This window comes from Schistocerca nitens, chromosome 5 (genome assembly GCF_023898315.1).
Source record: "Schistocerca nitens isolate TAMUIC-IGC-003100 chromosome 5, iqSchNite1.1, whole genome shotgun sequence".
Taxonomy (NCBI): domain Eukaryota; kingdom Metazoa; phylum Arthropoda; class Insecta; order Orthoptera; family Acrididae; genus Schistocerca; species Schistocerca nitens.
In genome coordinates this window covers 457,726,198-457,752,911 of record NC_064618.1, presented here as the reverse complement: position 1 = coordinate 457,752,911, position 26,714 = coordinate 457,726,198, and the positions used below count along the sequence as shown (strand labels likewise).

General features: G+C 40.5%; 1 protein-coding gene across 1 annotated transcript in view; it reads right to left on the bottom strand.

The window, feature by feature from the left end:
* The window catches only part of LOC126260103 (U2 small nuclear ribonucleoprotein auxiliary factor 35 kDa subunit-related protein 2), a 47,405-nt gene that overhangs the window by 12,859 nt on the left and 7,832 nt on the right, over positions 1-26,714 (bottom strand). Inside the window, exons 3-8 of the mRNA XM_049957335.1 lie at positions 25,396-25,601; positions 23,328-23,423; positions 11,652-11,690; positions 10,460-10,572; positions 1,520-1,663; positions 1,183-1,409 (exon numbers count right to left, since the gene is read on the bottom strand). Coding sequence (XP_049813292.1) covers positions 1,183-1,409; positions 1,520-1,663; positions 10,460-10,572; positions 11,652-11,690; positions 23,328-23,423; positions 25,396-25,601 — 825 coding nt within the window. The remainder of the gene's footprint in view (positions 1-1,182; positions 1,410-1,519; positions 1,664-10,459; positions 10,573-11,651; positions 11,691-23,327; positions 23,424-25,395; positions 25,602-26,714) is intronic.

Here is a 26,714-nt window from a genome sequence, read left to right as displayed (position 1 = left end):
GTTTGCCTTTCCTTAATCTATCTTCTAAGATAATTTGTAGGATCACTATTGCCTTATGTGTTCCAACATTTCTAAGGAATCCACACTAACCTTCTCCGAGGTTGGCTTCTATCAGTTTTTCCATCTGTCTGTAGAGAATTCGTGTTAGTATTTTGCAGCCGTGACTTATTAAACTGATAGTTCGGTAATTTTCATACCTGTTAACACCTGCTTTCTTTGGTATTGGATTATTATATTTTTGTTGAAGTCCAAAGGTATTTCACCTGTCTCATACATCACGCTCACTAGATGGAAGAGTTTTGTCAGGGCTGGCTCTCCCAAGGCTATCAGTAGTTCTAATGGAATGTTGTCTACTCCCTGGGCCCTGTTTCAACTAAGGTCTTTCAGAGCTCTGTCAAATTCTTCAGCAGTATCATATCTACCATCTCATCTTCATCTATGTCCTCTTCCATTTCCACAATAATGCCCTCAAGTTCACTGCCATTGTATAGACCCTCTATCTACTCCTTCCACCTTTCTGTCTTCCCTTCTTTGCCTAGAAGTGGTTTTCCATCTGAGATCTTGATATTCACACAAGTGGTTCTGTTTTCTCCACATGTCTCTAATTTTCCTGTAGGCAGTATCTTACCCCTAGTGGTTTTGGAATATTTTATAAGTAATTACACTAATGAAAAACATACAAAGTCTGAAAGGATGAGCTGCAAAAAACTATGGTCCAACCACCCAATTTATGTGGTTGAAGTGAAAATAGTGCATTTTCAAAGTAAGTATTGCTATGCAGTCAATACGGTTATTTTTGTTGAACAATTAGAAATGTGTGCAGCAACAGAATGAGGTATGAACAAGAAAGAATGAAATAGTTAAATTCAGTATTACTGCACCTTTAAGAGGAGACATAAGAGGCAGAAGAGGATACAGAAGCTGAAACAGCTCTCTCTCTCTCTCTCTCTCTCTCTCTCTCTCTCTCTCTCTCTGTGTGTGTGTGTATGTGTGTGTGTGTTTTCAAAAAATTACAAATCAAAATAATGTTCTGGATATGAAATCACTTATTACTGATAGATAAGAACTTGAATAATTTACATGCAGAAACTGTTTACATTGTTACCACAATTTCTCTAAGAAGAAATATTAAATAGTACACAATATATTTTAACTGATTCGAGTATCATTTATCCAGCTTACCACAAAGAGCTGATTTCCAAGAGGATACACAAGTAAATTCCACATTAAGCTGTCTTCCACCATACCATCGACCATGAAATTTCTGAAATGCTCCAACAGCATGTCTGATATTTGCATATTCTATGTAAACATTTCCTCTGAGGTGTGACTCAAAGTTGCAACATACTTTAAATTGCACCACTGGACCAAAAGTTTCAAATTCAGGCAGAACATCTTCGTAAAAATCTCTGAAATATCAGAATTAATATAATAATGAATGTTAAATAAAGTGTTAGTAAATATGTGCTTAAAATGAAAAAAACCCACATAGGTTTCAGCAAACCTGATAAACACTTACTTGAAGTGCTGGTAAGTTTCACTGTCCTCGTATTCCAAAAGAACATCTGTATCATATTCATCTGCCATTGACTGATCCATTCCAAAATGTGAGTAAAAGTTTGGAATCAACAGAACTTTGCTTATTCCTGGCCTTGGATGATTTCTAAGGAAAAGCAGTTAATAATAGCACACATAAGATAAGATTAACTGTCGTCGTATTAAAAGTGAGTTGTACAAGTCTTCCACCTGCCTTGAGATCCACGTTCAAGAAGAGCTAACATGCAAATTTGGTTGAATCTGGGAAACATCAAGGAAAAAACTTTGATACATCTATTTTCCTGTATCGCTCAAAACTTTACATTATAAGAATCCAAAAATTTCTCATGCTTCTTTCACACAGTTATACCTAATCGAAATAACTGATTCTGATAATAGAAATGTTTTTATTTTATTTGGTAAAGGATATATCTTCCATTCTGAAACATTAATCCACAAAATGGATACACTTTCATATATCAAGCACTCTCCTTCTTTGGAGACATAAGGTCAGCACTGGAGTCAAACTAATGTTGCTCACTCTTTTAATGCCAAAATACACCCAGAAGAGAAATGCTGTAAGGCCTGTCAGTCTGAAATATGATAGAAATTGTTATGCTTCAACTATTACAGAACTTTCTAGGTCTTAAAAAACATTTTCAAAGTAAATAATATTTGAAATTAGTAAGCAGCACTTATCGTATTTACTCGAATCTAAGCCGCACTTTTTTTCCGGTTTTTGTAATCCAAAAAACCGCCTGCGGCTTAGAATCGAGTGCAAAGAAAGCGGAAGTTCTGAAAAATGTTGGTAGGTGCCGCCACAACTAACTTCTGCCGTCGAATATATGTAGCACTACACAGGCATGCTTTGTAGGCACAAAGATAAATACTGGCGCCAAAACCTCTGCGTCAGTAAATAAATTAAAAAAAAAAAAAGGTGGAAGACGAGCTTTTTTCTCCACCCCGAGTTTCGACCACTGCATTTTCATACATTATTCAACAAAGTAAATACAAATTCCGTATTGTTCATCTTCGAATGTAGCAGAATTTCAATGTAATACAAAAATCCGACTGGCAAGACTGTTTGGGATGTTTGTCAATATGGCCAACTCTACGTTCTGAATTTTTTCCTACCTGTGAGAAGAGATGGTTGCTAATAGGAACGTGATGAAATGTGAATCACATGCAGTATTCTCTTCACCATAAGAATAATACGAATATTAACATTTTGCCATGTATTCTTTCGTGTTTGCTGCTATCTCATTTAAATCCTGTCTGCCTAATAAACTACGAAACTAGAGTGAGACAACAGCAAATGCGGAAGAATATACGTATCATTTCATGTTTATATTCGTATTATTCTTATGCCTAATAGTGATACAGTCAGAAACTGACTAGATTTTTAAATCTAAGATGACTCTAATTTCTGTGCAGAATTTGATGTACTAAAGAAGCGGCCGCAAAGATTTTCAAACGGAGAAAAATTTTCGCCTAACTCTCGTTCAGAACTATGTTCTATCATACGCAGTCTATTATTTGGTTCTTGTTGATCATTATCAAAGAAAGCAGCAGTGTAAGTAACAACAAATAGCAGTCTCTTGCCATTGTTTCGCTAATGAGACAATTCCTCTTTTTTAATTGTAAGCGGCAGTAGCGCGCAGCGCACAAAAGCAAGCAATGCCGCGAGCGGCGACAGGCCGTAAACACGGACTATCAGAATGCGACAAACAATGCATGACACAGTACAGTAATGCATTTTCAGCTTAGAGTGACGTAAACACCTATAACAAAGAAAACGGTACTTATCAGATCAAAGCAAAATAAGCAATTGATTCAAACCAGACAAAGCACGTGAAAAAGAAAGGGTACCCGTATAAATACGGACAGAGCATCTGACGCATAGCAATGGCTACCTGGTAAAGCTTAACTGCTAAGCTTACGACTCGAACCAAACTACTGTAGCTGCATCGTCATTCATTTGACCTAAATTGTGTCTCATATTACAATGGACCAACTTTGTTTTGATTTGGAGGTGCGGCCTAAAACGTTTTTCTCCCCTTGAATTTCGAGTCTCAGATTTCAGGTGCGGCTTAGATTCAGGAAATTTTTTTCTTCCTTTATTTCGAGTCTCATTTTTCAGGTGCGGCTTAGATTCGAGTGCCGCTTAGATTCGAGTAAATACGGTATTCAACTTAAAATAGTACAGCTACCAGTTTATAAATAAGAACATAATTTAGGGTGAGCAAGTCATGATAATATTTTTTCCATTGAGATTTCCAGGAATTTAAATTCTCATGTAAATTTGTGTGTGCAACTATTGAGAAAGCTATACAATAAAATTTCTGATTCACAGTAAGATTTCTGGTGTGTCTTTCCAAACAACTTCTGTAATTGGGTCTAATGCCGGATTTTTGTGTCGCTCTGACACAATATTTCGGCCACATTACTTGTTGCCTTCTTCAGGTGCTACCTGAGACTGTCATATTGGAGGATCTTGTCCAGTATTTATGCCCAGAGGGCACTGGGTGCTCTGCCATCCGCACCCGCCTGGCGCTGCTTGTAAGGTGTTGTGTCTTCCCCAGTGCTCCCTCGGACGTCCGCGCCCGACTTGGTCGCCATCTGTGGCAGCTCTCTGAGGCCCGTCTTGTGTCGGGCACTCCGTTCGCAGTCCGCGCACACCTGGTGCTATTCCTGAGGTTTTGACCCTTCCCTGTTGCTCCCACGGACATCCGCACCCAGCTCGTCCAACATCTGTGGTCGTGGCAGCTGTCTGGGGCCGGACCCGCGTTTGGCATTCCGATCATGATCCGCGCCCACTTGGCGCTGTTCCTGAGGTGTTGGCACTTCCCTGGTGCTCCGACGGACGTCCGCGCCCACCCCATCCACCATCTGCAGTTGTGGCAGCTGTCTGAGGCCCGTCTCGCGTCGGGTGCTCTGTTCACGGTCCGTGCCCGCTTGGTGCTGCTCGTAAGGTGGTGTGTCTTATCTGGTGCTCCGTCGGATGTCCGCACCCGATTCGGTCATCATCTGTGGTCGTGGCAGCTCTCTGAGGTCCGTCCCGCATTGGGCACTCCGTTCACGGTCTGCACCCACCTGGTGCTGCTCCTGAGGTGTTGGTACTTCCCTGGTGCTTCGACAGTCGTCCGCACTCAGCGCCCTCTGGGTATAGACACTGGACAATATCCTCCAATAAAGCAGTCTCAGGTAGCACCTGAAGAAGGCAATGAGTTACGTGGCCGAAATATTGTGCCAGAGCGACACAAACATCCGGCAGTAGACCCGATTATTCCACATGCAAGATCTCACTGGAAAAGCCTGAAGAGTTACAACTTCTGTAATCTTTAGTTTTCCACCTTTGCTTCAGTTATAAGATATGGACTTCTCATGTTGTAAATATGATATTTGTACTTGGGACCAAATTATGACCTTTTACAAGGGTTATGTGAATTTGTTATAGGTTAATACAGTTAATGGCCCACTCTTGTTGATACAACAGAAAGTTTAATTTGCAATTTGTGCAAAACTAGCACAAGGTGGAGGTCACTGAGGAAACTTATTTAAGGATTATCCAGATAAATGTGTACCAAAAGGTCCTCCATGGGCTATTAACGAGGAACCACATGTGACCCAGTGTTGTGGGATTTGACATCGTATCCACTCCTCATAAAAATGCAAAATAAAGATATGGTGGTATATGCAGATGACAAGATTCTTGCAAAGTGAGAGAGAACACGTAAACAAATTATAACAGTTCTTAAGAGGTACATGAAGGGTGTCAAAGAGTGAAGCTGTCAGTATGCAGTCTCAAATAACCGCATACATTGTGTGTAGAGGCATATGTTCGGAGGCACACTTACTTCCTTTCCACTGCCCTTTATACAGCCATTGCTGGTTTGGGACTGATATGCTAATTCACCAGTTTCACAGAGAATCAACCATAATTTTGTATACAGTATTATTACAATGGGGTTATCACTCCCAAAAGCATTCTAAAGCTACTGCCAGCTCCCCCACTGTGGAGAAATCTGTGTACGTCTTCTGTTTGCATCTAATGAACTGCACAATCAAATGTGACACTGTGTTTCAAAGTGTTCATGAATAGTGTATCTGAGGCAGAATATGAGAACCAATCCATTATTAAAGTCAGTCGAAGTGGAAACCACCTACAAAACCACGTACAGGCTGGCCAGCACACTGCCCTCATTGTCTGTCCACAGAGAGGATTCAATCCAGTGCCAGTGCACCTCCCTGTGTTCCTGAAGTGGGTGCTTTAATGTGCTCAGTTATCCAGGTGGATACTCGAGTCACACTGAGACTTTAAAATTGTTATCAAAAGATGTCCACTGGACAAATAAATCCATAAGCATCAAATGTGTACAATGGAGATGGAAAATGATTATGAACTCCAGAATCTTGTAGCAAAAGAGGCCAAAGACAAATATAAAAAATCAGTTCTTAATTATATTTGTAAACAATGGTATAATGTTGAAAAAGGAAGGTGAAACTACAATTTCTTCCCATTCACCAGGCAAAGCTTGCATTACAACAATAAACCCACCAAGAAGATTGATGCACTAACTATTGGGCCACAGTCCTTTGTAATATCTTACAGAATCAGAAGAAAAGAAACAAATAGATATGCTGGCAGAAACAGACACAAATGGAGCCACAATCTCAGTGTGTCCTCTGTTGGCGTGGATAGTACTGGGCAGCAACAATGGATATGAAGGAGATTTTTAACCATGATACAATGTGGCAAAAAATTAAAAGTACTGTCTGCATAATATAACGAGAGGATGGGTGGTGCAGCATTCTTGGAACACATCGCCACTTTCTGTTCAGTTGGAAGATGCTACCGAAGATGAAAATGAGTATGAGTGAAGAACTGTGAGGCCAAAAGTTGGAAGAAACATACACTAAACCGTGCAAGTACCATCCAGCCAACTACAACAGAAACTGAATTCCAATACTTCAAAAGTATTGTATTACACTCACAGAAAATCAAAGGAACTACGATGATATGGATTGTCATGTTGAGAAATTCCGTCTTAGCGATGACAATCTGGTCTCAAATGGGGCATATGTACCCTGCAACCAGGAAGACAATAACACAACAATTAAAATGCTATTATTTATGCAACAGAATTTTGCCATACAAATATGTTGGCATCAGAAGCATTTCTCACTGTGGAATACTTTCTGTTGCCAATATAGCTGCAATGGAGCATATGTGGAAGAAAGTGAAATTGTTTATGAGTAATTGGATTTGTAACAAACTACACTGAAGTGCCAAAAAAGCAGGTATAGGCATTTGTATTCAAATACAGAGATATGTAAACAAGCAGAAAAAGGCACAGCGGTCGGCAATGCCTAAATAAGACAATAAATGTCTGGTGCAGTTGTTAGATTGGTTACTGCAGCTACAATAAAAAGTTATCAAGATTTAAGTGAGTTTGAATGTAGTGTTATAGTTGGCGCACGAGCGATGGGACACAGCATCTCCAAGGTAGCGATGAAATGGGAATTTTCACGTACGACCATTTCACAAGTGTACAGCGAATATCAGGAATCTGGTAAAACATCAAATTTCTGGCATTTCTGTGACTGGAAAAAGATCCTACAAGAATTGGACCAATGACAACTAAAGAGAATTGGTCAATGTGATAGAAGTGCAACCTTTTCACAAATTGCTGCAGATTTCAATGCTGGGCCATCAACAAGTGTCAGTGTTTGAAGCATTCAACGAAACATCGTCGGTATGGGCTTTCGGAGCCTAAGGCTCACTTGTGTATCCTTGATGGCTGCATGACACAAAGCTTTATGCCTTGCCTGGGCCCATCAACACCGATATTGGACTGTCGATGACTGGAAACATGTTGCCTGATCAGATGAGTCTTGTTTCAAATTCTATCAAGCAGATGGATGTGTACGGGTATGGAGACAACCTCGTGAATCCATGGATTCTGCATGTCAGCACGGAACTATTCAAGCTGGTGGAGGCTCTGTAATGGTATGGAGCATGTGCAGTTGGAGTGATATGGGGCCCCTGATATGTCTAGACATGACTGTGACAGGTTACATGTATGTAAGCATACTGTCTGATCATCTGCATCCATTTATGTACACTGTGCATTCCAATGTACTTGGGAAATTTCAGCCAGGCAATGTGACACCTCACACGTCAAACTGTCCAGACATGAACACTGCTAAGCATGTCTGGAATGCCTTACAACATGCTGTTCAGAAGAGACCTCCAAAACCGTCATACTCTTACTGATTTATGGACAGCCCTGCAGGATTCGTGGTTTCAGTTCCCTTCAGCACTACTTCAGACATTAGTCAAGTCCATGCCATGTCACGTTGTGGCACTTGTGTGTGCTCATGGGGACCCTACACAATAGGTGTACCAGTTTCTTTGGCTCTTCTGTGTATTTAGAAAGTGAAAAACTATTGGATCAAATTTTAAAAAGAGTAATGGTGCAGACTGATTGAAATAAATTTAATAATGGTAGTAAGAGCTGCACTTACAGTAATAGTTGTTTCATTACCATGGAAATGGTACTATAAAAATAAATTAAAAGTAGATATAATATGCAATATTGACACAACAAGAAATTGCTGCTACAAGATGATTATTAGAAATGCTGATGTTCAGAAGAAATTCTGAATTGTGAAAGACAATCCGCAACACATGAAGTATACAAAGATGTGGCAGAATCTCGTCAACAAGACCTGGGAATGAAACTTCCTGGCAGATTAAAACTGTGTGCCCGACCGAGACTCGTACTCGGGACCTTTGCCTTTCGTGGGCAAGTGCTCTACCATCTGAGCTACCGAAGCACGACTCACGCCCGGTCCTCACAGCTTTAATTCTGCCAGTATCTCGTCTCCTACCTTCCAAACTTTACAGAAGCTCTCCTGCGAACCTTGCAGAACTAGCACTCATGAAAGAATGGATACTGCGGAGACACGGCTTAGCCACAGCCTGGGGGATGTATCCAGAAATCTGCCAGGAAGTTTCATATCAGCGCACACTCTGCAGCAGAGTGAAAATCTCATTCTGGAAACATCCCCCAGACTGTGGCTAAGCTGTGTTTCCGCAGTATCCATTCTTTCAGGAGTGCTAGTTCTGCAAGGTTCGCAGGAGAGCTTCTGTAAAGTTTGGAAGGTAGGAGACGAGATACTGGCAGAATTAAAGCTGTGAGGACCAAGCGTGAGTCATGCTTTGGTAGCTCAGATGGTAGAGCACTTGCCCGCGAAAGGCAAAGGTCCCAAGTTTGAGTCTCGGTTGGGCACACAGTTCTATCTGCCAGGAAGTTTCATATCAGCGCACACTCCGCTGCAGAGTGAAAATCTCATTCTGAAGACCTGGGAAATCTTATGATGCAATTGATGCAGCACTGAAAATAACTAAAATGGATCATGTTTAGCAACATAAACAGATGATAATGTGGATCAAGGGCCAGCAAAAATTTCAAACATTGTTAAAGTATGTAGATACATTATTTTGCAGCTACCACGGAAAAATATACGTTACAAAGAAATTCCATGTGATCTATGCTGTAACACACAATGTGAGTGAGGTGCAGTCACCAGTTTCTCCGGTTAATATCTGACCAGATCTGTTTACTTCATTAGTTACCTTAAAACACCTTGTGGTGCCTTTGGATTCACACATGATGTCAAGTGTCTAGCAAGATCTGGCAATGGCCCACTACACTTGCCTGTTTCTGAACTGCAGGATCTGATGTATACCAAAAAATTGTCCTAGTCATTTGAATTTTATGACAAAAGAAATGGCAGACTCATTATTTATGAAATAATGACCTGCAACATGCTATGTTTAAAGTGATTTGCAACAGACTGCACACTGGATAATATAAGCACATGAAAATGGTATCATTTCCAGTTATGCAGAGGATGCACGACTGCACATGTAGATATTCTATGCAGTACAGCATTTTCTGTTACTGATATATGCAAGTGGGTGATGTTACATGACAAATGCAGTAGATTACGTAAGGTAGATGTAAACTGCAGGACAATGAAGAAAGTGACAAATTCGCTTTTCAGTTTATTTTTCATTAAAGTTATTTATATATTTTTGGAGGTAAAGATAATTAACACTGACAACTGATTTCTATTGACAATCATTTTAAAGCTAACTCTGGGCTCTTATTCACGAACAGAGAATTTAGAATACAAATACTCACTTTATGTCTTAAGGAAGCAGAAATTGGTCACACACTAAATATAATGCTGATAATAATAATACAATAAAATTACAACATTTCTTCAACATTAAAACAATATATCATTCATAATACACTGCATATAGGTGATATCTCAAACATCTCTTTTTTTCTTATAAACGGTGAGGTAAAATTTTGAGTAAGTCATAAAGGATACCCTGTCTAACCTGCAAAAACTGACAACCCAAGTACTTATCAATAATATATATATATATATATATATATATATATATATATATATATACAGCACCTAAAAAATGTGCCAGAAATAAGTTGAACTCAGAGGAAAAGCCTAGCCTGTCGGCTCCAGCTACTGTATCAAATAGTACAGAATAGCAACAAACAGTTGCAAACAAAATTCAACATATAAAATGTACAACAGAGATGAAATAAGACAAATACGTCAAAACAGTGGAGTGAACAACACATCAATATGGATTATGAATCCAGAGAAACATGTAAAGATTTGCTATGATAAATCCAGGTCTTGAGAAACATTTGATGTGAGACCGTCCATGAATATGCTTGCACATACATCTGCTAGCATATGCGCATGCACGTATGTACACACACACACACACACACACACACACACACACACAGAGAGAGAGAGAGAAAAAGAGAGAGAGAGAGAGAGAGAGAGAGAGAGAGAGAGAGAGAGAATCACATACCGGGAACATCTGTCACCAAATCTGCAGGCACCAGTTTTAGAAAAGAATGGACATAGAGGTTTGTCTGGATTGGTTTCTGTAGACACATTTATAGCTTGTGGCATTTCTCCTCCCTGAAAAGAAAATGGATTTCAGATAATTAATTACAAATTCTAATTCACATCATTACTTCAAGCTCTCAAAACCAGAATCCTTTCACTAATAAAAAGGAGGAGGAAAGTCTGGTAATCCCAGCAGAGATATCAATGGATCAGTCAATATTATTATATACAAATCCAGTGAGGTTGCAATACACAGTGCGGAAGGCCACATCTGCTGGTGCCAGGTCAAATGGCAACACACTTCCAGCTGATTCAAGGGCTGCCACATACCATCATGGTCTTACTTGTCGCATTCAGCCAATTTTTACAGCAAGCTCTCAAGTGTACATATTGATAATGTGCCTGCGTTACATGGTTTTCTCCTGGACTGCAATTTGGACTTTGTTGTTACCTACTGTCAACATTTGGCTGGCATACTACCTGAGTGCCTACTTAATTCAGTACTGTTTTTGCTCACAATTCAACTGACAGTCGTGTTATCTGTGAACAAACCAAAGGCATGTGGGTGCACAAGCACATGGTTCACAATTGAATGCCTGCCCAGTTGAATCTATCAACAGTATTCTCCCGCACTAATGCATGAGTTTTTCAACACATTCCCAGAGTACTGTGTTGTCCACGAGGTATCCAGCTACAGAAGCTGTCATTTTGTGTATTTCCAGAAGAGTCAGGAACTATTACTTTCTGAGATTTACCAATAAATAATTTGTGCTTAATATAATCTGTGTTGTTGGAGAAACAGAGACAGTTAAAAAATTAAAAATTTAAAAGATCATTCAGAGACGCTTTTGGATCATACATCAACTAACACCTATCAGGACAGAACAAGCTAGGTATCAACACGCTTCACAGTTGCTGAATGTGTACCTTTCTCTAGTCCTTTGCTGCAGGTGAAGAAATTCAAGGTTCTGAAAGCTTGTAAATCTTTGGTTTTTGCATATGTGTATTAGTTCAATACCTTCTATTTTTTTATGTATTAAATTGTGCTCAGAGGTGACATCTACTTTTTCAGTGGTCTAACATAAAGAAGGAGGCAATATTACACTATTTAAGTTACTGGTATAACAACAAAAACAAGGAGCACATCTCACCTTATTTATGAAGTCATCAATCTGCTTTAGCAATTCATCCTGAAACATAAGAATGAGAAATAAAAATTAATTTACCTTCCAAAACTAATTAAGAATGAAACTTGAGGTTACTTTTACAACAATGTAACACTGAGCACAAAAAATTTCTTTCTTTTTCTGGAAGAATATATGCAAATGAAATAAAACACATGCAGTGTGTCAGCAATCACCTCTGTTTTTTTTTTTTTATATTATTATTACATATCGAGTGACCATGTCTTAATTAAATGTGTTGTGACTCGCCGATGATTCAAACGCCGCCGCGCAATTACGCGCGTCCTCTACGTGCGGCGCTGTCTGTCAGCCATGCAGCAGCTGCGCCAATTAAGCGGCCAGCCGAGCAGCGGCCGCTAGACTGGGACTCAGTGCTCATTCGAATGTTAACGTGTGCACATGTCTTGCTTGTCAACTTACTCTGTGACTTATATGTGTTGCGTCGTTCTGAATATATGTGTTCAACTTGACATTATAACAATTGGCGACGAGGTAGTGGATTTTTCCTTTTCACCGTTGACCCACAGGTTTCCATGGCTACTGTCGAGCAACTATTGCAAAGTCTCCTTGAACAGCAAACGCTTCTGACGGCGGCGATTCGCGATTTCATCGTGGTGTCAAATGCGGGGCATTTCTCGTCGTTGGCTATACCTCCTTTTCCTCCTTACGATGAGACGGCGGAAGACTGGTCTGATTATGAAAAACGTCTTCGACATCACTTCTTGGGATTTCATGTCACGGACGAACAACCATGTAAGTCTCTGTTCCTTTCCTGGATTTCACCTCAAATGTATCGGTTGATGTCGCAATTGGCTCCTTTGAAGGATCCTGCGTCTTTGTCCTTTGCTGAAATGTGCTCACTTCTGTCTGTCTATTTTCAAAAGCAAACGCATGTGGTAGCCTCTCGTGTTGCCTTTTATCGTTGTCAAAAAACAACCGCATCAATCCTATCGCGCTTGGGCTGTTGAACTTCACGGCCTCAGTCGAAAGTGTCAATTTGTTACTGACGTTCACAAAGAATCCTATGCCAATTCCATGGTATGGGATGCTATTATCTGGTCGGCGCCCGACAAAGAAGTTCGGCAACGTGCCCTTCAGTTGGCAAATCCGACTCTAGATGAAGTTCTCTCCATTGCGCAGTCTTTTGAAATTTCTCGCGCCACTGGGGTGCAAACAGAGGCATGGGGTGATGTCAGGGAAATACGACCTCTGTGCGCTGTTGACGACGCGTGCGGTGCGTCCCCGCCGGCCGACGTGGCCACAGTGCGCTCCCACGCGCAGCCGCGGCATAACCGTAAACAACCCGCTAAGAAACTGCAGCAAAACCCCCGGCAACTTCCTTCATGTCCGCGGTGTTTTACGAAATATTCACCGAGGATTGTCCCCAACGTTGGGCTGTGTGTCACAATTGCAAAAAGAAAGGTCATGTGTCTTCCATTTGCAAATCCGACCGCATACATGATGTTCATGAACATGACGCTGATTCTGATTCTGTGATGTCTGTCAATTGCACTTCTTCCCTTTCAGGGAAGTTATTCCTCAATGTCCAAATCCTTGGTCGAGATGTTCGCATGCAGGTGGATACCGGTTCTGCTGCCACTATAATTAATTCTCAGACGTATCTTCAATTGGGTTCTCCACTCCTGTCACCTGTCACTTGGCAATTACGGACATACAATAAGCAGAAGATTTCTCTCTTGGGACAATTTAATGCTGAGGTATGTTACAAATCCGTCGTTCGCACTGTTCCCATATTTGTGGTCGACCAGAGTAACGCAGAGAATCTTTTTGGTTTCGATGCCTTTCGTGTTTTTGGGTTCTCCATAGATGACTCTGTCAATATCGTCTCTCATGCTATTCCTTATGCTCAATTGGATTCCTTGTCGACGACATTTTTGTCCCTTTTTTCTCCTGGGTTAGGCCGTGCAAACGACTTTGAAGCTCTTATCACGCTCAAACACACTGCTCGGCCTAAGTTTTTTCGGGCTCGGCCCATTCCTGTGGCCCTTCATGATCGGGTAAAACGGGAGCTGGATCGTCTCACTACTTCAGGGGTCTTGCTTCCTGTCACTTCCAGTGAGTGGTCCTCTCCTGTCATTGTCATTGCTAAGCCAAATGGTGATATTCGTCTCTGTGGCGATTTCAAAGCCACTGTAAATGATCAATGCCTCATCGACACTTACCCTATGCCCCGACCTGAAGAACTGTTCACTAAACTTGCTGGAGGCCAGTATTTTTCTAAAATTGACCTGTCGGAAGCTTATCATCAACTTCCTCTCGACGCTGCTTCCCGGCAGTTTCTGGTCCTTAACACGCCTTTCGGCCTCTATCAATACCAACGCTTGCCTTTCGGGGTTGCTAGTGCCCCTGCTCTCTTTCAGCGATTCTTGGAACAATTATTGCTCCCTGTCCCTGGGTGTATCAATTACATGGACGACATTGTTGTCACTGACTCCACCACTGAAGAACATCTTCAAAATCTCCACACACTTTTTCATGTCTTACAGACTGCCAGTCTTAAGTGTAATCTTCAGAAATCACAATTTTTTCAGGCATCTATCACGTACTTGGGGATTCAACTCTCTCAGGATGGTATTCGTCCGCTTCAGCAAACTGTCGCTGCAATCGATGCCCTTCCTCGCCCAACATCTGTTAAGGAACTGCAGGCCTTCTTGGGGAAGATAGCATACTATCACAAGTTTTTACCATCTGCGGCTTCGGTGGCTCAGCCGTTGCATCCCCTGTTGCATAAAAACGTGCCTTTTCACTGGTCCGCGTCATGCGATGCGGCTTTCCAGAAATTGAAGACTATGTTGATACAGGCCCCGTGCCTGGCTGCTTATCGACCTGGCCAACATCTTGTTCTTGCCACAGACGCCTCTCAATATGGGGTCGGTGCAGTCCTTGCACACCGTTTTTCTGACGGTTCGGAACTACCCATTGCTTATGCCTCCAAAACGCTCACGGATGCCCAACAAAAGTATTCTCAAATTGAAAAAGAAGCTTTGGCCATTATTTATGCTCTTCATAAGTTTGGTGTTTTTCTCTATGGCTCAAAATTTAATCTTGTTACGGATCACAAACCACTTGTTTCCTTGTTTCATCCATCAACGTCACTTCCCGACAAGGCTGCACACCGCCACCAGCGTTGGGCTCTTTACTTGTCTCGTTTCAATTATGAGATTCATTTCCGGCCAACGGCTCAACATGCAAATGCTGATGCTCTGTCTCGCCTTCCCATGGGTCCTGATCTGGCATTCAATAGGGACGAACTTTTGTGTTTCCACCTGGATGTTGCCGAGCAGCGGGTTGTGGACGGGTTCCCCATCACTGGGGACAGGCTTGCGGCTGCTACGGGTTCTGACCCTACCCTCTCCCGGGTTTTACGCTGTATTCAGAAGGGTTGGCCAGATCGCCCGTCCGCTAAGACTTCTGATCCATTGCGGAACTACTACGCTTTGCGCTACCGCCTCATGGCTAGGGATGGTGTTATCCTCCTTTCCACTGACAATGCTTCGCCGCGTGTTGTGGTACCTGCGTCTTTGCGTGCTTCAGTCTTGCACCTCCTTCACCAAGGGCACTGGGGTGTGTCTCGCACAAAATCTCTGGCACGCCGTCATGTGTACTGGCCTGGCATCGACTGTGAAATAGCACGCATGGTCGCCGCCTGCAGCCCATGTGCGTCAATGGCCGCTGCCCCGAAGTCATCTTTGTCACCGTGGCCTTCGCCTGAGAAGCCCTGGGAGCGCATTCATGCTGACTTTGCGGGACCCATTTTAGGTACTTATTGGCTCCTTGTAAGTTACGCCTACTCTAACTCCCCTTTCATTGTCCGTTGCACGTCGCCTACGACCGCGGCAACCACAAGTGCTCTCGCCCGCATTTTTTCTTTGGAAGGCCTCCCCTCTACTCTTGTTACTGATAATGGTCCACAATTTGCCTCTTCCGAATTTGTGGATTTTTGTGCTCGTCACGGCGTTATGCATGTCACGGCCCCGCCGTTCCATCCACAATCAAACGGTGAGGCTGAATGACTGGTCCGCACATTTAAGGCTCAGATGCGGAAACTTCTGACTTCTTCTGCTGCTGATGAGGCGCTTCTCCAGTTCCTGGCGTCTTACCGTTTCATCCCCCATGGGCAATCACAGCCCGGCTGAGCTCTTACATGGCCGACAGCCCCGCACGCTACTTCACCTTCTGCGGCCTCCCACCTCACGGCCGCGGGTGCCTTCACTTGGCCAGTTCACCGCCGACGACCACGTCTGGGTACGGGGATATGGCAGGCGGCCAAAATGGAGCCCGGGCCGCATCTTACGACACCGCGGCCGACACCTGTATGAAATCCAGACGGACACGGGTGTTGCAGTGCGTCATTCGGACCAGCTTCGGCCTCGTGTGCCGGCAACGCCTGTTCTGAATGCCGTTACACCACCTTCGGCTCTACCTGATGCTCGGGATCTTGGCATCTCTCAATACTCACAATGCAACCCTCTCACCGTCATCGCTATGCCAGCACAAGAACGGATGCCAACGGACCCAGCAGATTCGACCCCTACGTCTCCTGTCATCTCGACCCGTTATCATCGGGGACACTTCCGTCCGTACGGGAAGCCTCCTCCTCGAGACTTTACGGCGAGTCAAACAACGCCTATGGACGTTAGCCATCTCCAGGACACCTCCATCAGGACCAGTGCAACAATTTCAAAGGGGGGAAAAGTGTTGTGACTCGCCGATGATTCAAAGCGCCGCCGCGCAATTACGTGCGTCCTCTACGTGCGGCGCTGTCTGCCAGCCATGCAGCAGCTGCGCCACCTAAGCGGCCAGCCGAGCAGCGGCCGCTAGACTGGGACTCAGTGCTCATTCAAATGTTAACGTGTGCACATGTCTTGCTTGTCAACTTACTCTGTGACTTATATGCGTTGTGTCGTTCTGAATATGTGTGTTCAACTTGACGTTATAACAAAATGAACTCTTAAGTGATTACTTTTTGTGTTCACTATCAACTGTTATACGTAAATGAAACAAGTGCTGTACATTAATTATAGTGAAAAAGTAATTGAACAAAATTGCAACACTGAATCTACTATGTAACTTTCTCTTCTTTCCACACAAGACTTTTATCACAGAAAAAGAAAGGCATGTCATATTGGAAGTTATTCAGTTGAACTACCACTGCCCTGAAAAGCGTCCAACAACAATTATAAAGTAATACACAAAGTCAACAAGTTTATAATAATGTAAGTGGCTGTGACTGAATACTCACATAATAAAACAAGTTGATTTATATAAACCTAGAAACACATATTTTGCTTGATAGATGACTTTCTGATATTTCTCTTATGCCTAATTTTTGTTGTGCAATGTCTGCTGCATGAACTACGTGCAGCGCTATTGATATTTGAAACAATATGGGACGGTGAAGTGAACTGGAAATATTAGGACACAATGCAGAATTTCTAAGCACAATATACCCAAAGAGGGTATCACTCAAAATTAATAACTTCTATATCTTTATCAGCATTTCTGTGAAATTATTTTCATTTCAAACCAGTAAATGGAACGACAGCTTGCAGAAGGCATATTCACAATCCAGTAACAGGTTTAGGGAACTGATCTACCACCTTGGTGTATGTCCAGAGCCTGGTTATGTATTTTACGTGAAAACTGCTGCTATCCCTGTCATCTGTGACACGTGCAAAAATTGTTGCAAATGTTAAATGAATGGCAAAAAATGTCAGGAATGGATGTCCAATTTGAAGATGTGCAATGTATGAAGTACGAATACTGCAGCTAGATGCAAGGTATGGTGTGAGTGTAGACATGTTATCTTACACAATCTCTTATAGACAGACATGTAATGAACATGCTAGTACGTCATGAGTTAACTGACTTTGAATGTGGGTGATAATTGGTGCAAAATGCATGGTCACATAACAGCAGAAATTATACATGTATTCATGTTATTCAGATCAACAGTGTCAATTGTGAATCTCCTATACCACTGAGAAACTGTACCTACATGAGTAACCCATCACAGAACACAACGACAAGTATCTGACGAACAAACAACACATTGCACTCACAGTCATATGTGATGATTGATGGTCTACTGTGACCCAGATCACCATCAATTTGAGTGTGGGGTGACCAGAACTCTTTTCTATCAGGACTATACGGAGAAAAAACGTGCCACATATGCTTCAGCATTTGATGAGCGACATCATATCCAGTGACTTACCACGATTTTCGACCTCTCAAGTATATTTTTCTCCTTCAGAAAGACATCTTGTCAATATTTTCTGCAACAAGCCACAACCATTCTTGACTTTTTGTCAAGCAGTCCTATTTACTAATGAAGAGACCTTTGGTAGAAATGGTATAACCAATTCATGCAATTGCCATCTGGTACTGGAGGACACCTTACTAATGTCTGAACTGTCACATTAACTGTCATTGATGAGAATGTTTCAGATGGTATTGTCAGTGACCATTCACTTGGTCCTTCTTGGGCAAACTTAAGTCAAAGTCCTGCTAAATTCCATACCTTTAGTGTTTCAGAAAATATCATTTGCAATCATTTACAAACTGACAGATCTTTTGGCTTACATACAATGGAGGCTGAGGTAATTTCTATACTACTGTTCAAATTCTGTAGTACATGCAGGTTGTGACCCTGCATATTTGGCCACCATACTCATGGATGTCTTTTGCAGACCAGGTATGAACCCTGGTTAAACCTAGATTGTTTCTCAATGGAAGATTGACAGTGCTGTTTACCATGTCCTGTGCACCACACATCAGCGTGGCTTGCTCCCCAAGATGCTGTGGTGGCTGCAGCAGGCTTATATTGACAAACAACTTCCAGATGTAAAGCAAGTGCTATACCTGGTCCCTAAAGCACAGTCATGTGTATGATGGCTGAGTGTACATATGCTACTTTCAATAACATGCCCCTCGAAAAATGGCTAGGATGATGAACCCTCCTGTATGACCCTGTCCATCGTAAATAAATCCCTTTGTCTTTTATTTGTAGGGGGAGCTGAAGAGAGCCATATTTGTTGAGTAAATTTATGATAAGCAGACACATGAACTACTTTATGTAACCAGTCGCAATTTTCACTGACTGGCTGGAATAATTGAAAGGCTGTGAAACCAAAATGCACAATGTGCACACCTGCATTATCTGTTTTGCCCCTGGTAGAAATAATGATGGGGGGGGGGGGGGGGGGGAATAAAAAAAAAAAATTAAAAAAAAATAAAGGTGCGAGTACAACTCACACACTGAGGGTGCCGTAGAGAATTAATTGTGTATATAGACAGTTCATCCATTCTGGGAATTGAGGATCTCAACAATTTTTGCCTGTTATCAACATTGATACTTGCAGAATATTGATCCCAGGGATTTCAAGGCTTTCGAGAATGTTTTAATTTCAAGTTTGAAGTCGGATAATAGATGACTACAAAGGAATATTTTTCTCCTGTGGTATTAGTGCAAATTAACAATTTTCAGATTTTTTGTTCTTAACTTGTATTCTTGAAACCTTGCTCCTTGCCAAATTCCATTTTTCTAAGTCAACGGGAAGTACCATGTAGGCTTTAATGAGTGAGTTTCTGGGTACCAAAATACATGACTTAAATGACCATGCCTTTTGAGTTCATTGACTTAGAAGCTTAACTTTTTTTACACCACCAAAGAACCATAGACCTCCATATATGACACAAATATCAAGTTGATACATCCATTAATTTCTGAGAAAAAGGGGTCTTGCTGATGGAGGGACAGACTGGCAGTCGGTTAACATATGACAATTTATTTTCGTGTAATATAATTATAAATTAACACTTTTGGATGTTTCCCTTTACTTGTACCGTGGAATCTTTCTTCTTGTCAAATTTTGTGATTTTAGACCAAGAGAAAGTACATGATAGGTTTTGATGAGTGACTTTGTATCAAAAAATGTCATATAAATGGTCACATCCCTTGAGCACTAACTTCGAAGCTAAGATTTATTATACCGACAAGGGACAATACACCTTAGTAAGTGACATAAATTTCAGCTTGATACACCTATCTGTTCCTGAGAAAAAGGTTTTTTTAAAAGTGAGATATACAGACAGAGGCGGAAGGACAACAAAGTGGTCTCATGAGGATTCCATTTTTACCAACTGAGATATGGAACCCTAAAAATGAAGAAGACTATGGGTTTTTTGCTTTTGAGTGGCTAAAAAAGACCTTCCTACGGAGTCCATAAACAAATTTGCATATGTGGGTACTAAGCAAGTGCCTATGAACGTGTCTTCCATGCAAAACTGTAGGTGTGAGGGATGATATGGTGTGTTGTATTTATAAATAATGATATGGCAGGTTTGGAATTATTAAAATGATGGTAGAAGACAGTTTTAGCACTGCAATCAGTATGGCAGATATTGATGCGTAGGGACGTGGCACTGTCAGCGTCAGATAAAACTCAAGGTAATAATGGGATAAGAATTGTAGACAAGCCATGAAAGAAGTGGGTGTTAACATTTATGTTTGATTTAAGCTGTGGATAATTAGGTGGCGATGATTGTTGATTAAGCAAGCTAAAATGTGGTGTTAGGGTCTTTAATTTTTGGAAACAAATAAAAGAAGGAAGACAGAACCACATGAATGGTTCTAGGAAGTTTCCAGGGATTAGGAAATACGCTAAGGGTCATACTGAATTTCAGGCATGAAATCCTTGCAGTTAGGCTTGAAAGTGGAGATCATCTGCCAAGTAATCACTGTGGTTGATCGCAATAGTGGTGCACCCTATTTCCGCAAGGAGGATCCCTGGTCAGAATCTGTTTAGAGACTATGGATATCCTAATGATTATACATTTCTTCCTATATAAGATATCCAAGGCTCTTTTGCACACCAAGTTGCCTTCCTGAATGTTCCCCACCACTCAGATGGAGTTTTAAAACTTCCACATTTGGTGAATATTTCTTGTGTATGCTGTTCGCAGCCTAAAAAAAATGTATGGAATGTATATGGTTGTATTTATTTCCCACTGCCAGTTTTGACTGATGGGTCATTCCCAAATGGTACCTACATACAATTGAGCTATTATCAGTATTATTTGGTTGTATGCGTAATTTTTACTTGTGTTATAAGACCTTATATGTTATTCTTCAATTATGACCTACTGTTTTTGTAATGTTTGTGCATGACTGTTACAATATCAATTTACGTAATAGAGATATTGTTTATCATTTAATTTACGTCTTTGATGGAAATCATTTAAATCATAAGTAGAATTAGGATTGTTTTCTGTTCTGAATTACTTCTCATTGACAAAAATTTTGTCAAAAGTTCTCAATAATAATTTTTTATTTCTAAGTTCTGTTTGTTTGTTTAAAATGTTATATGGATTTTTTGCCAAACGTGTTGATTTTGATTTCCTCTAAGATGTTCATGTAACTTCTTTTTTCAGCTCTAAGACAACTGGAGGACTAGCGTACATGTCTCTTGTAGAATGTCAACCCACCCAGATAGTAGTGTGTGTTAAGGTGGAGCTTCCACGATGGGGAGGTGCGCCAGCCCTGGATCGAATCCACCCAGCAGGTTAACAACAAGGGTCAGTGTGCATGTCAGCCTGGATGTGGTTTTTAGGTGGTTTCCCCCAACCCATTAGGACCAGTCAGTACCCAAGTCACACTTCAGTTACACAATTATCAAATATTTAGAACACTTTTGCTAACTTTTAGATGAATAACACTGTATGAAGACAGATGGAGTATACACATTCTGTCCTGAGGGGAGAGGGCATAATAGGGTGGTGACGGGGAGGGGATCCAATGAACCATTAAACTAACCATGCTACATCTGCCAATAGCCATGCTGACCCTGGGCCAAAGCGGAACTAAAGCACAAGGAAATGAAGATGAAGTGTGTTGATTTTCGTGAAGATGCACACTAAATGTGGAGAGGCTGCTTTCACTTAAATTTGTATGTTTTTGTATCTTGTACATCTATCTTGGTTTTATACACTCCTGGTCATATTTTTCAGCTTTCACACAGAGAATAAACTAGGAAAGAACATAAAACACCAAACTACAACCTAACAAGGTTTTGCAGGAAGTATAGTGAATTAGGGGTTGAATAGGAGAGTAATGCATGGCTCATCATTAATAGAAAGACTGTTGCTTTACTGTGAACACTATATTTAACCAACTACAAGACAAGACTTTAGCCCCAATCTGTCATCTGTAAAACACAAGGTTTTCTTACATTCACTGAATGTTTTTATGTTATGTAATAGTTTAATGTAAGGGATGTCTCGTATCTGTACAGGAAGCTTTGGTAGTTGAGGTCACATGCAGATATTATTTGACAATTTCATAAGTGTGGGACTGGGTGCAGTGTTATCTTTCTGGCTAAATGTGGGGAGGGTTGTATTGAGCTGGCAGCCAATTTTGTCATGAATGCATCCATCATACCACGCTTTTTTATGAACATGTATCATGTTTAAATTGCAGTTTTCCTGAATTTAGATGTGTTGGGGATTGAACAGACTTTTTAAATGGACAAAAATACTTAACAATACTATACATTTCTACAAGAAACAAATTAATTCCAATATATATATCTTCACACAGAACACTCAAAATGTGGCACAACAAAAGAAACACAACGCTCAAACAGTGCTAAAGCAGATACCGTTCGACAGGACCGTCAGTTTTCAAGATTGGCAACACATGATGGAGCATACTTTGGCCCACATTGGTTTGATTTCAGCTCTTTCAACACTTGTGAGCTGATAGGATAACTTATTGCTGTTATTCAGTTAGCTTAAACTGTCAATGCAGTAAGAACAGTAAATTGCAATGACTGATAATGGATGCAAATCACAACTGCGCCTCTCTTGAGGAATGTGGATCTATGATTTTGCAATTCACAGTTGGTCCATGCAGGCAATATGACACTAATTTTCAGTTAATTGTGGTTCATGAAGCAGAGATCACAAAAGACTATGCAGCAGGAAGAAAATTTGGTATCATGGAATTAATGTTCGTAGATGGTGTTAGATGAAAAACAAGTTAAGATCACTAGTTCTAGATGTCAAACTTTCAGCACCCCAAATCATGGCAGGTTTCATAAATTGGAGCAGCAGGTTGTGCAGCCCATGCAAGGCACACACAGTGAAAACTTCTTGTTTGCTTGAGAAATTATCTGAATAAAGGCAATGGAGATAAGGGGAATTTTCCAACTGCTTGCATCACAGAATTTACAGAAAGTACAAGGTGGTGGATTAGAGTTGTGAAGAGGATGGTACTTACGTTAAGATCCAGAACAACATTATCTTAGCAGCTACCTGTGACATTCAACAAAAAACTATCTGCTTCATATAATCAATATAAGAAAACACCACTACTGTTAACAATAGATGGTGTTAACTTTTTTTTTGGCACATCTTAACATGCTTTATAATAGCAGACCAATTTGTAATTTTGATTTGTTAAAACATGTTAAAAATAAAAATTTCTAACAAAACCTCTCCAAAGAAAGGAGGTTGTCTTATAGCCTGGTAAACAGTTATTTATGGTTATAGCAAGATCAGAATATATATGAATATTTCAAAACTGAATTATTTACTTCTACTGATGGAAATCTAATTTACCTGTTTACGCTGTTTTTCTTCCGTAAGTTTTCTTTCAGCCTCTTCAGCTTCACGTTCTTTTCTTTGCTGCTCTTCCCACTCCTGCCGAATAAGGAGCTAAAAAAAAGACCTTTTAATAACTTCGAAGTTGTTCTTGTTTTATGATAAGTTGATTATATATACTACGATTATAACATAAAGACTAACTGATTCATATCCAAAAGTCTACTTTTAAATGTATTGTTTACTACATGATGCCTCCTCTATGTCATTACTAGCAGTCTATCCTAATTCATATTTTTGCTATTCCAAACTGGATTTTCCATTGTTTAATTTTGACTATTAAGTCCACTTTTATCTTTTAATCTTATGCATTAAAGAAGCAAATATGTCTATTTCATCTTGCATGCAATTCACTTATAGGCCTCTGGTCCTGCATTGGTATATTTGAGTTTGAGCACATAGTGCAAAAGGACTCATTGTTCCCTCCTCATTTCCACTCCCATGATAAAACGGAAAACAACCTGTTATATAAAAATATATTTATTCCATAATATTACAAACTGCGAAATGTGTTTGCGAGCTGCGGCCCTGGGCTGGCCAATACAAACGAATGCTAGCTGCAAAGTCTCCATGCTACTTGACACATCCATTCTCAATGGCCACTCAGCAGTACCTGCTTGCACAAAGGCCCTGGAAGGTCCAGCTAGGAACACTGAAATTTATAACATTTTTCGACAGGCAGCAGGTTATACTGGAGAAACTGATATGTCCAGTTTGCACAATGCCACTAGATGGGACTAGGAGGGGAAAAGAGAGTTACAAACTCAACAAACTCACATGTATGAAATATTAATATTGTATGAAACAATACTTCATGACTCTTCCTTGAATCTACATTCTCAGACTTTGGCAGTAAATCTCTTTATGATGCACTAGCACCTCTCCCTTAGTGTGTGCCATTGGATTTTGATGGGCTTCTCCATGATGCTTTTATGTTTACTAAACAAACACATGACAAAATGTGGTCTTCTTTGTACCTTCTCTATCTCCTCTAGTTCCTCATCTCACAAACAATACTCAAGAATAGGTTAGAAAAGGTTTTGTAAGCCAAAACTTTCATTTCTCTAGGATTAATCCACCAAAACTTTCATTTCTCTAGGATTAATTCACTGAATGTCATTTTGGCAACTGAGTTTCATGTAACTAATGTTACATAATTGTTCTGCTTTAGGACACTCTAGATGCACACTCCCTAGATATTCCATGGTTATTGCTGCTTCCAATGGCTGTTCACCAATCATGCAACTGAACAATAATGAGTCCTTCTGCCTGTTTTTGTAAAATGTGTTACATTTATTTATGCAGAAGGTTAACTGGTGCTCCCTGCACTAAGTGTCATAAGTGTTATAATTTTTATGATAATTTGAATGGTTATTGAGTGTTGTTACTGTTATTCACAGTTTACTGGTTCCGTGACTGTCCTGTACACATAACCATAAATAAACAGACTTATATCGCTTTTGACAGTATGAGTTAAGTGAAAACTGTGAATGGTCAAAAAAGAACAACATTGTCATCATTCTTGTTACGAAATATTTCAACAGTGTGTTACAATGTGCAATAGCTTCTACTCCAATCAGGGATGCAAAACAAAAAAACAAAAAGTTTAAAAATATTTCCTTCCTTCCGCAGTTGCCTATCACAAACAAATACAAATTTAGGCCAGATCATATACTTAATGCATAAAACCTTAAACACTATGTCACGCAAATTTGTAAATACAATGCATTCATTTCTTCAAAATATTACACAGTGTATTTCAATAAGAGAAATTCCTGGATAGCAAGAAAAATGAGTAATGACATTATTGTAGGTGAATAGTGAGTGGCACACCCAGTTACACTTACGCATATGAAAATTGCACTACGTTTCAAGCTTTTGTTGAACTACTTTACTGCTGTAATGGAGATGAGGGTGAGAGAGGACCTGGGAGAGGAGAAGAGAGGAGAGATGAGGGGGAGCACAAAACCCATCTTTCATCCCATATAAACTATAAATTAAGATATTTGCTGGCAGATAACGTTACCTCTTGCTGTTCTTTCTCTTTTTTAACTCTTGCAAGGTGTTCCTGTCTTTCCTGCCACAATTTTTGTGCCATTGCTTCATCTTCTTCCCACTTTTTGTGCCTTTCTTGGTGCAAACGGGCTTCTTCCTCTTCCTGGAATTTTTCTAGTTCTTCTTGAGACGCTTTCCATGCCTGATATCTGGGGGATTTCTCTCTTTCTTCTTGCTCTGAAATTGATTGATGGGTTGGTTATGTCAATACAATGAAATTTAAGGCTATTTCAATGCAAAGCACACTCACCGAAGCAATTATCACCACTACAGCATTTTTCACTCTTTACACAAATATCACTAAATTCTCTTTTTGTTTGATTTCTGTTGTATAAAGACTATATAATTAAGTTAATCAATTAAGTTCTCTTATCAGAAAGCTAAACACGAGCATACAATTTCTACCATGAAATGTTGGCAGTACCCTAACAGCAAATTTTAGGCCATGTGTTGTACAATATCATGCTTTGATCATATGCAAGACTAAACATGTTTTATGTGCTCTATGTCAAGTAACTACAGATCCAGCAATTTCACGGATTTTGCAGGATGAAATATGATAATCAGCACATAAAAGAAGGAATATTAGGGTTTAACACCCAATCAACAATGAGGTCATTGCAGATCAAGCACAAGCTCAAACTTGGGAAGGATGAGGAAGGAAACTGTCCATACAACAATATTATGAGAATGAAAGTTGCCACTCATTATATAGTGGAGATGCTGAGTCACCGATAGGCACAACAAAAAGACTCTCACAATAATTAAAGCTTATGGCCAATACACACACATAATGCAAATGCAAACACACACACACACACACACACACACACACACACACACACACACACACACACACCAATGCAACCCACACACGACAGCAGTCTCACGTAACTGAAATGATTTGGTTTCAGTTGCCTGAGACTGCATTTGTGTGTGTGAGATGTGTTTGCGAGAGAGAGAGAGAGAGAGAGAGAGAGAGAGAGAGAGAGAGAGAGAGAGAGAGAGAGTGAGAATATTGTTGACGAAGTCCAATGGCCGAAAGCTTTGATTGTGAGAGTCTTTCTGTTGTACCTATCTGTGACTCAGCATCTGTGCTATATGGTAAGAACCAACTTTTCTTCTCATAATTACATTCAATCCTGGATTTTAAACTCTCCATATACCTTTTCAAAGGAACCATCTTGGGATTTGTTAAGGAAAATCACAGAAAGTCTAAATCTGGATGGCTGGACAGGAATTTGACTGTTGCCTGCACGAATATGAGTCAGCTATGTCAGCAGATGAAGT